We start from the raw sequence: 12174 nt of genomic DNA on the forward strand, positions 1-12174 counted from the left end.
GTGTTTGTATATTTGTGTGTGTGTGTTTTAGCTGCTATCTGAACATGCAGTACTACCTCTCTGATTGCAGAACAATTTACTGTGGCTGAAAAAATCAATACCTGACAGACACACACACACACACACACACACACACACACACACACACACACACACACACACACACACACACACACACACACACACACACACACACACACACACACACACACACACACACACAAACACACACAGATCTGGCTCGCTGTACAGTTTTGAGCATGTGTGAGATTCATCCTTGCTATTTTTCTCAACAAGAGGTAGCGACAGTTAGGTCCTGATAAACACGCATGCACACACAAACACACACACGGGCAGATTTACGTAGATGTATGGCCTCAGGCAAATTTTCACTGTACATTTCACTTTACATTCTGGTTCTTTTGCAGTGCACCATGAAAATCAACTAAAACTTGCTGCAGTTTAAAAAAAAAAATCGGCATGTTTTCGCCAAAGTATTGTTATTATCATCAGAGGTGGAAGAAGTATTCAGATCCTTTACAGGAGTAAAAGTACTAAGACCACACTGAAAATATTTCACTACAAGTAAAAGTCTGCATTCAAAACTTTACTAAAATAAAAGTATGTATCAGCTTAATGTACTCAAAGGTGCTCTAAGCGATGTCACGCGTTTTTTAGGCTACAATATGTTTCGTCACATACAGCAAACATCTCCTCGCTATCTGCTAGCTGCCTGTCCCCTGAACACACTGTAAAAAACATCTCCTCACTATCTGCTAGCTGCCTGTCCCCTGAACACACTGTAAAAAACATCTCCTCACTATCTGCTAGCTGCCTGTCCCCTGAACACACTGTAAAAACATCTCCTCACTATCTGCTAGCTGCCTGTCCCCTGAACACACTGTAAAAAACATCTCCTCACTATCTGCTAGCTGCCTGTCCCCTGAACACACTGTAAAAAAACGCGGTCTCTGTAGACAGCCCAGGCTCCACAAACGGCAACAAAAATTGTGCCAACCTGCAACACGAAACATAACAAACAGTGTTCCAGCCTTTAACCGACAAGAAGGATTTGGGGGTGGGGGTTGGGGGGTTAGTGCGCGGAAGGGAGGGGGAGGAGACGGGATGAGGAGGAGGGAGCAAGGGGGTAAAGCCTCTCCCCGGAACGCGTAGCCCCTATGGCGCCATTTTGTTGCTAACAAGCCATTACCTCCTGTTAGCATTCCATTGACTGCCATTCATTTTGATGTGATATCTGACTTTTACAGATAGTGTCTTTCTCGTGTGGCTAGGACGTCCCTCCAGGTACAGGATACTGCTGAAGAAATTCGGTCCATATGTCTATATATTTTGACTGGCAGGACTCCCAGTCCAGGCCCTGTTGTGCCACCTCCTCGTCTGTCCAGACAAAATTGTCAACTTTTGTTGTTCGCCTCGCCACGTTTTGGTTTCGCGCTACTAGGGAGAGAAGTGGAAGGAAGGTTCCACGCAGGCGCGCAGACTTGGTGGTGTTGTGTGGCAGTGCTTCACATTACCACCTAGCTGCCTGGTGTGCATACTACATTGATTTCCACACACTTTTGCATCACCGTATGCACGCAGATTTCCCCCCCCAAAACGCTCGTCTAAACGCGGAATAAAAAGTGATAACCCAACGCCACTTTTGCGTTTTCTCTTCAGATCGTTTCCATCTAAACATAGCCTTAGTGTCTATCAACTTATTGTTGCCTGCACCTTTACTGGGTTCAGTCTCACAGCTCGCATTAATCTTGTTTCCAGCAGCAGGCAGCTGTTTTCAACTAAACAAGCCACTGTACACACGGGCAGTTAGAGAGCAGGTGAAGAAAGTGGAACATCGGGCATAAAAAGGTCAGAGGGTGACTATTGAATCCTCCATGTAACAAGGTAGGCGGCTGTTTGTCTACGATTACACGTAGGATACAAAGTATGGATATTGATCAAATACATTTTTTCTTGCAACTGCAGTTCAAGCGAACCCAGGGAAAGAGTTTTTTTTCGACTACAATCAATAACGTTGATTAATGGAGCTTTTAAAGTCCCACTCCAGACACATTTTAATGCATGTTAAACTACTCTGGTATGATCAATATTTTGTTAACATGGTTTTACCCACATAAAAAAAAGAAAGAAGTCTGAAAATACATCTTACACATTTTTAGAGTGGAGAGGGAAGCAATTTCAAGTTCAATACTTTATTGCCATGTCAACACAGTTGATTGGAATTTGTCTTGGTGCCAATCAGGTGAAAAAAAGGCAATACATACAGAGGAACATACAGTACATAAAAGACAATCACATAGACAATCATTCAAACCAGTAAAAAGCTGTAAAGAACTTGTGCTATTGCAACTTCCCATAAAGTGTCTATGAAGTGCATTTGAATAAGGTGCATTTAGTACAGGTTTACTTTGCAAGGTGTAATTATTACGTCGACCAGCGTAATGCAAGCGTAGGGTTCGGGTCCCGGTCCCGGACCCCATCAAAAAGCCAAATATTCGGCCGAATCCGAAGCCGAATCCTGGATTCGGTGCATCCCTACTTAATACTTACGCATATTAGAGTGCCGCACGAGTTACGCGTTGCGGCTTTACGCGTTGCAGCTGAAAGGGTAAATTTTGCGTAACTTTGCTGAGAGCCGCGACTGAAAGCGTGCCAGTATTTATATGAGGAGTGTGAACGGGTTGAAAATACAGACATCTTTTTGTTTTTTAATTGCAGCGTTCAACCATCTGGAAACAGCTGTGTGTGTTCCTTTCGTACCTGTTGAGGAGGAAGGTGTTGTCCGAGCAGGTCAGCGCCTCCAGCAGGATCTTCTTCTCTGAAATGGCGTTGGTGGAGTGAAACTTCATCCAGATGAACTCCCACACGTCCTCGTCCATCAGACTGACCCCAGTGCAGTAAACGATGTCTCTGATGTTGGGAGGAATCCTAGAAAGAAAAAAAAAAAAAAGAAAGGAAAATCTAGCGATCAGGCCGACACAAATCGGCCACATCTCCACTACAGCGAGTGTGTGTCACATTTTAGGGTTGCTGATAAGTGTTTGACTTCTGTGCAGCAACAGCGACAGGATCTGAGCGTGACAGTGGACCAGGAAAGGTTATGAAGCTAAAAACCGTGATAAGACGCAGGATTAAGCAGGACTCTGGATGCTAAGTGAGAAATACTGTTTCCATTAAAACACCCCTTCACTCCCCCTGTGGACTATTTTTAAATTTCTTAAAAGCAATTATAAAAGGGGACACAAATAATACATACAACAATTTACTTGTATAGGATATGTGTGGCTGTGGAACTCCAGTAAGTAGGCTGGCAAAGCTATTTTATTCACTTTAAAGATTGGATAAAGTGACTCTTTTCTCTAATACAGATGATGCTGTACTGACATATGAGCCTTCTAGCAAGACAGCTAGCTAGCTAGACCAATCACATCGTGTATAGAGTTGGTGGGCGGGGCTTATGGCAGCTGCTGCTGGGAACAGCGGTCTTCTGGAAGACTTGGAGTTCAGCTTTTCTTTGAGAAAAGAACAAAGAACGGCACTGAAGTCATTCTTAAAGAAGGAAGATGTGTTCGGAGTTTTGCCGACCGGATACGGCAAAAGTTTAATCTATCAACTAGCCCTTCTTCGTTGCTCTGCCTGGTTGTAGCGCTATCCTATTGCGTGCAGAGGGAATTTGAAAGACAACCGTTTATCCCGCCCCTCGGATTGAGCCCTGCCAATGGGGAGTTCCCAGACCTCAACATCTGGATGTGGGTCTGGCTTGTCAGGCTACCAACTCTGAGCTTGCTTGGCAAACTGATCCCAGACGAGGGGCTTTGACTTCAGAGGGGACGTTGTGGGTGAACAGCTGGCGGCTGGGCTTGTGCCACGTTGATGTCATGTTATTTTTCAAGCAGCCGTGTTTAATTCGTGTCAGTTATGATTCAGAGTCGGAGATGCCACGAATTTGTGACAGTGACAATATCTCCCACAATGTGAGACAAGAACTACAAAAGTAAAACTACAAAACCTTTTCATCTACATCGGACAAATCTTATAATAGAGAACTGAACTTGTTGATCCTTGTTAAGATGGAGTTTGCAGTTTAGTGCAACTTGAGTCAGTCAGGCAAAATGTGGATTGAGGTCTGGTTACACAAACTGTCCCTCAGTTTTCTCTGCTAGTCTCCTTCCTGTTGGGGGGAAGGAGGCAGAGCTTGAGGTGGAGGCTGAACGATAAGAAGACAATCTACAGCACGTCAAGGTGGAGCCTCAATGATGTTGAACAACACGGGTGCACGCTCAATGAAGTGGAGTTACTGCAGGTAAATACGGTTTCTGCTGTTGGGTGTAAAAATACACACACACTCCATGCTCCAGCTGAGGCCTGTACTACGAAGCAGGATTTGGTGTTAACGAGCTAACTTCAGGTTCAACCCAGGATTTTCTGTACTACGAAGGTGGATTAGTTGTTATCGGGTTCAATCGCCGTGGTAACTCATGCTGAACACCTAACCTGGTCGGGAGCAGGTTAAGTCGGAGATCAGAGATCAACCGGTGTAAAAGCACCGCCTACTGACCAATCAATAGGTCGATTGATAACTGCTTCACCGTTCTTAGAACACCAGGCGCAGCTCGGTGCAGAGAGAGAGAGAGAGAGAGAGAGAGAGAGAGAGAGAGAGAGAGAGAGAGAGAGAGAGAGAGAGAGAGAGATGCGCTCATAAAAGTTAAAACATTTAGAGATCGACAACCCGTTAACATTCCCTGATTGGTATTTGTATGAAATATATATATATATTTTAATGGGAGGGAATTAAATAGCGGCTTCTTGAGCCGTGTGTCGCCAATGCGCACATCGGTTTGAATTATGTTTTAATATTTTTTATTTGCTCTCACGATCGCTTCCCACTGCCAGGGTTGCAACTGAAATTATAGGCTAAAGCAACGACACTTTACGGAAAGCACAAGTGTAATTATGGTCAGATCTTGGTCCTGACTGATGAGGAAGTGATATTAATAAGCGTTGTGATTTAAACATCTACAGCGTCGGCTATTTTTTTTTGCCAGCTTTCCTTCCTGTTTTAGGAAGCAGCGACTGTATTGCGTTATGCCTGTAAAACCGTGTCTGTGTTTTTCATATTTATGTAGAATTATAGTTTGCTCTTCTTGTTTAAAATATGCTGCTCTGGTAGATGTTTGCGATTGGTCGTGGTGCGCAAACCTCGCCTCTTTTATGTGAACGCGCGCGCCGCTGGATTGGGAAACCCTGATTGGTTGACTGAACTAGTTGATAACCAGCGTCGTAGTACAGGTTATGATGGACCGCGGTTGTTAGGTTAGGTGAAGCCGGATTACTGAAAGAAATCCAGGCCATGTTGATCTTGCTTCGTAGTACAGGCCTCTGGTTACTGGCCTGAATCATCAGTAAAGCAAAAAGGTGATGTTTCCTTCACACTATAATTTCACTGTGTGTGTGTGTGTGTGTGCGTGTGTGTGTGTGTGTGTGTGTGTGTGTGTGTGTGTGTGTGTGTGCGTGTACTTAACCTAAATTGTCAGTAAACCAAAACTAAAATTTTTCATGACAATACAGTGAGCTCAGCTGGCAGCATACAATTATATACTGAACACCATGTGTGTGCATGTGTGAGTGTGTGTTTAATATGTGTGTGTGTATTCAGAGCAAGTGCAGAGTGAGTGATGCAGGGACAATTACATCATTCACTGACCTGGGAAATAATTTTAGAGATGCTCCACTTAAGAGCAAGCTCTCACACACACACACACACACACACACACACACACACACACACACACACACACACACACACACACACACACACACACACACACACACAGTGTGCATTAAAGTCCTTCTCAGATGACATCTGCCAAACACAAGTGTGTGTGTTTTTAGGAATATGAGTGTTTGACCAGATACCATGACGTCTGAGCTGCTATCAGCAGGGGCGGATTGGCCATCGGGAATACCGGGAACAATCCCGAACGGCCGGTCCATTTCAGGCCGAACCGGCCGGTGGTCCATACGTTTTTTTTTCTTTTCTCATACGCGACCGGCCTGGCCGGCCGTTCAGCTGCAGCGGAGCGCTGTGTCTGTGTGTGCGTGTGTGTTTCAGACCGGGCCAAACCAATACTTTCTGTCTTGAGGGGATACGAGCGGCCTCTCCTAACTTGGACTGATCCTCGTTTTTCCTGACATCCGATTGGCTCAAACTTAAGGCGCCGAAAAAAGAGTTCACTTTCAGTCAGGTTTGGATTTGGTGATGTGAGGTAGGTAGCAGGAGAGAGGAGGAGGAGGAGCAGGAGGAGAAAGGAGGAGGAGGAGGAGGAGCAGCAGCAGGAGGAGGAGAGAGGAGAAGAGAGGAAGAGCAGGAAACAGACAGGTAGAGGGGCAGTGTGCAGGGCTGGGTAGGCAATCATATTAGGCAAATCAATCAATCAGATTTTTGCATATAGGATAAAATGCCAATAGTTCCACATACTAGATAATAACTTGACTGAAGCACAGATTGAACTAGAAAATGTTTTATTCTTAGTCATATTTATAACTGATGTTCTTCTCATGCATATGTAGCTGCACAATCAGTAAGCAGAGGCAGGGTCCATCACAGGGCAAGCTGAGCCAGGGAGGCCAAGCTGAGAAAGTAAGGACACAACACACACACACACACACACACACACACACACACACACACACACACACACACACACACACACACACACACACACACACACACACACACACACACACACACACACACATCTTGACTGTATTGTAGTCTTTGAGTATATGAGTGTGAGTATTTGTAACTATTTTATCACTCCAACTGACTGCACATGACATGCTGGTAGTTAGCAGTATACTGTGACTTATGTGTTGGAGATTAGGTTTTGCTGACCTGGTTGTGTTCAGTGCAGTGGTGACTTGCTTATACAACCTGAGGAGGCAGGTGTCATCCTAAAGTTTCTTGAAGGTCTTCAGCGTAATCTGATTCTCTTTATACCATAAAAACACTATTAGAATTAAAATAACTGCAAAAAAAAAATCCTTCTGCTCGTGCACCAAGGGCACTCGTGTAAAAGGCCTCTCCAGCTTAAAGTCCCAGGCTGATTTTCAGTCCCAGTACGGCCCTGGCTATCAGGTTATTTATCATCTAAAACATGAAGTACTTCTGAGTCTACAGCTAGTACTGCTTCTAGTACTGTTTTATCACATACACCTCTACACTTGCTGCTGCTATTTCTAATAAAAAAATAAGTTTTTTTCTCCGCAGAATGGAGGAGCAGAGTCTCTGGGAACCTCCAGATGGCTCTGATCCCCTTAACTAACACACTGAGTGTGTGTGTGTTGTGTGTGTGTGTGTGTGTGTGTCGTGTGATTGTGTGTGTGTGTGTGTCTTTTAACGGTCTGTAGAGAATTTTTTATATCCTAAAGCTCTGAAATATCTCTCCCTCCCACTCAATTCTTCCTTTGCATCAAACTCCCATCCTGACAGTAAACATGTCCCTCCACCATCTGCTCTGTCTGTCTGTCTGTCTGTCTGACTCTGCAGTCTAAATGTCACTCTGAATTTTGAAAATCACTTCTCCGGAGTAATAAAACATTTAAAGTACTGGACAGAGGAACATGACCTCTGTCAGGTGCTTAATGCCTGACTGAAGAGTACTGCTGTGCTGGTTCTGTGACCACAGTGCACAATGTTTCCACAAATCCCCGGCAGACATGAGGCGCGAAGGGCCTACTGTATACTTTCAATCCACACCGACTCAGACCTCTATCCTCAGAAGCAGCTGTCCTCTCAGCCCTTGAGAAGCTGAAAGCCAAACTTATTTCACAAGACAGGCTACCATCAAAAATGTACACAGATGATTTAAAGTAGGCTCCCTACAGAGTCCACAGTAGCTGTATATGCTCAGAGAAACGGGGGGGGGTTATAACATATTTAAGTAAAAGATGTGAGTGATTTGACTGGCTGTCTGTGGAGATTGTGATTCCCCACACATGCAACAGAAAAAACGAGTCGTGGAGCTTAAAAGCAATTGAATGAATGCACGTCCACCAACAAAAATGATGTTCCAATACAGAGAAAACTGGATTCTTAATTATGTTTCAAGGGAAACGTATTTTGACCCCGATTGTGTTTGTCTTCGACATATCACAAATAAGTATGTAATCAAAGTCTGCGAAAAGTCCGCATAGGGAGTTCAGAGTGGATGGGTAGGTCATAAAACACGGGACTTTCATCCAGGAGACTGCTGTTTGGCCGCGTGTAAAATCAAAAGTCAACGTTGTCAGGCCCGCTGCCCCTAGGTAGCTTCTCTGGCTCTCCTCTCCCCCCTCAGTCCGTCCTAATTGCAGGAGTGGAATCTGGTGTGCGGGAGTCAGGGTTCCAGCTGCCTCTCATCTACCACAATCAACCTCAGCTTCATAGACCCGGTCATTCCTCCGCTCTGCGTCAGACTACAGACAAGACTGCCACAGTTAGTCTCGCTCTAGACAAACTGTTGCCTATCTGTTTAAGTCTACCTGTATGTTTGACTGTCCTGATTCCTTTTCTTTTGCCTCCAGCTGCCATTGGAACCTGACCCCTGCTACCGCTCCACTCCTGCCATACACTGAACTGGAACCACCACCACCACCAGACCCTGCCACTAGCCGGCCTACTGTCCCGGAAACCTGGACACTTGAGTACTTTGAATAAAACCTGTTAAACTCGCACTCCTGGCTCTGTGTCTGTCTGCATTTGGGTTCTGTTTATCATTCAAACCTAACAAACGTTGACTAAAGTACAGTACTTAACCTACGTCACATACTTAACTTACGTAACTTTAGTTATGCAACAAGCTTATTTTAACCCATACAACAATCTTTTCTAAACCTAACCAAGTAGTTTTGTTTCAATTCTCAACATTAACCACGCGTTTAAAATACTTTTCTCTCAAAACATAATTGAGAATGCAGTTTTGTTGTATGGGAAAGTTTCTTTTTTTTTTTTTTTTTAAGAGACAGGGTTGACATGAGACATTTGCAGAAATGGAAGAGCATCTTTTCACTGAGAATACACAAGTGGTGTGGATTTATCAAGAAAATTGTTCGACCAGATCAGCAATCAAAAGTGTTAATAGTTGTTCCGAACTCATTTACTGTCTAGACTACTGCAACTCCCTCTTGCCTCTATATCAGAATGCAGCAGCCCAGGCTGGTTTTCCATCTAACTAAAATTCTTTCACACCACACTGCTCCGCCGCACTCTGAATTGGCTACCGGTTGCGTACCAAGTGGCTTAGGTCCACCCTACATCCAGGTCATGGTTAAACCTTCCACCCCAGCCCGTCCACTACGCTCTGATACCGCCAAACAGCTTTCTACTCTCTCACTACTCCCGGCTACCGCTCAACAAAATCCTGACTGTTTGCCGGCCGGGCTCCATAATGGTGGAACAAGCTTTCCACTTACATCAGGACAGCAGAAACTCTACACATCTTCCAACTGAGAACGTACCTGTTGAGACTGCAACTTGGCCCATGAAAACATGAAGAAAAAAAAAAAAACTTTCTCTACCTTGTTTCTGAAATGTAGCACGTGAAGCACATTTTTGCTTGATTGCATGACTCTCGCTAATTTTTAGGAATTCTTTATGGTTAAATGCATTTTCTTTTTATAAGCGTCAGCTACAGCAAATGAATGTAATGTGTGTGTCATCATAATAACCAGAGAAACATGAGTTTTTTTATAAGTGACATGACACTAAAATGAACACATGACACTGTCATGACACATGAACCCTAACCATAACTTGTCATGACAAAAACCGAATGACACTTACTAAAAGAAGAGTTATGTCATAAACTTTTATGACTTGTTTATGACACGTTCATGACAGTGTCATGTCACTCTTATGTAGATACCTTCAAGTAAAGTGTAACTTTTTTTTTAAGTGAACTGGGGCTGCACATGAGAAAAACTAACTCTGAATAGCCAGTTTATCAACACACAGCAAACCTGGGCCCATGTAGTATATCCAGAGAATGAAGGAATTGGGGGGGGTTAATGCAGTTCATTGCTGTCCCTGGACCCCCTACCAGGTAATCCATCAATAGCTGCAGTTACTTCAAGATACATTTCAAAAAGGGCTCTTTATTTGATCCATTTGGACGCTTCATTTACAATAAAACCCCAGTGGGACACGATTACTATTCCAGAGGGATGTAGGCACTAAAATATTAGCTGGGCTCTGAAATAATTACACTCATTGTTCTGGGCAGGAGTCAGATTACAGCAGGTGGTTCGTGACACCCTTTTCCTGCAGGAGACGCAGGTGTGACGCAGGTCTGCTGTTTGACTCATATCAGAGGCTGCTCTCTTTTGGTGTCCCTGTTCTCGGGGGCTGTAGCTGTAGTTTCATACACATTGCTGCAGAAGCACAGAACGACTGTACTATTCAGAGAATTACACAAGTGCTTAATAAAGTTCAGTTTCATGTCTTTTAGTTCAGGTTATCATGAAGCCAGGGCAGATGAGCTTCCTCCTGACTTTAATTATCATAGTGTTCTGACAAAAAGCAGTCTTTAGTTAATACTCGGACACACGGGGAGGAAATGCACATACATGTGCTCGCCAGATGGGATTAACGTCACTGAATAGAGCATGAATTATAAAGAAAAAAATAATAAAATAAATAAAAAATCACCCCTGGAGAGATTAGCCCTTTATGAATGTTGATTTATCTGGCACGGAAAATGGAGCGTTTCCAAATTGCTTCTCAAATTTGAAAAGGCCACACTTAGGACGGAAAATTGGAGCTTTTCCAAAAAAAAGAAAACGCTGCCATATGGTTGCGATGCGAAAAGCTCCCTCGCCCTGTCAACAACAACTTAACTTTGAAAGCGAGAGGACTGAAAAACAGTTGGCGTAAAAGGCATAAAGGTTGTGAAATATTTTGCTGTGCTGTACGTAAACACGAATGTGACATTAGCGAGGACGTGGCCTGCTCCTTTTCTGAGAATTTATCAAATCTGCCGGATGGAGTGTGAAACTGTGTGTTAATTTAGTGTTTTAGCTTTAATGTAAGCACCCCCCTCTTATCATCTGCTCCCTGCTGTCCCATACAGAACACCAGCATCTGTTTCTATTTAATTTGCTGTTTGAAATCTAATTTAGCAGATTTTGTTAAGGTCCTAGAGGAAGCGGAACGGGCCAGCAACACATGAAAGAGAAAACCTTATAAGGCAGACGGAGAGGAGAATAATGAAAAGTGGAATCAAACAAATGGATCGATGTGGAAGGGGGGTGGGGGGGTTGTCTCTAATTGAAAGCTTGTTGCATGGGAACACTGGGTATCACACACGTTTACTCCACTTCACATTTTGAGATACAAATCTGGAATAATACATTACATGTGGTAGAAGTTTTTGTCCAAAGCAACTTACATTATTCAACCCGCATCCGCACAGGTGGTGGAGATACAGCCTGCATTCAACTTAACGAAGGCTGACAAGGTCATAAAGTAAACATGGTTTAAACCCCTTTGCACACAGTAAGAGTCCATGTTTTTTTTACACCTTTGAAATCAAATCCCAGAAATGTTTTCGTTGTCTTCTGCATTATTTTATATAAATTCCCACCTGTAGTGGCCCAAGGTAAATAATAAAGCCAGTCAGTTGCACAGACTGTATATTGCGTAGCCTATATATGTGTGTGTGTGTGTGTGTGTGTGTGTGTGTGTGTGTGTGTGTGCGTACCTGTTCTTGTTGCTGGAGATCCAGTCAGAGATGTAGGCGACCGCCTGACGGTGGCACTGTTTGTTCCCGAAGCTACAAGCTAACATGATGAGCTCCCTCTGTAACTCCCTGAAGAGAGACAAACAGGAAACATTGCATATATAACATTCTTGTGTCTATCATCAGATACTTAAAGGTACATCTTCTTTTTTTTTACAAAAACCTCCTGCGCGGAGCGTGGATATCAGTTTCCCCTCTAGTACAGAGATAGGGCCAGGACTTACTTAGCTTATCACGGACTGGTAGCAGAGAGCAACTGCTCTGTGTTTTTTTTATGTTTCCTTTCCAACATTAGTGTGGTGGTGCCTCATGTTTTATTCTTGAAATGCATCACGGTGAGACCAGTGATGTGACTGACAGTCTGTTTTGCTTGTAT

At 43.8% G+C, this 12174-nt stretch overlaps 1 protein-coding gene across 5 annotated transcripts in view; it reads right to left on the reverse strand.

The window, feature by feature from the left end:
- LOC120553207 (thyrotropin-releasing hormone-degrading ectoenzyme-like) overlaps positions 1 to 12174 on the reverse strand; it is a 265616-nt gene that overhangs the window by 50109 nt on the left and 203333 nt on the right. For all 5 annotated transcript variants that reach the window (XM_039791371.1, XM_039791372.1, XM_039791373.1 and 2 more), the window contains 2 exons: positions 11760 to 11867; positions 2782 to 2949 (listed from right to left, as the gene is read on the reverse strand). In XM_039791371.1, coding sequence (XP_039647305.1) covers positions 2782 to 2949; positions 11760 to 11867 — 276 coding nt within the window. The remainder of the gene's footprint in view (positions 1 to 2781; positions 2950 to 11759; positions 11868 to 12174) is intronic.

This window comes from Perca fluviatilis, chromosome 23, assembly GCF_010015445.1.
Source record: "Perca fluviatilis chromosome 23, GENO_Pfluv_1.0, whole genome shotgun sequence".
Taxonomy (NCBI): Eukaryota; Metazoa; Chordata; class Actinopteri; order Perciformes; family Percidae; genus Perca; species Perca fluviatilis.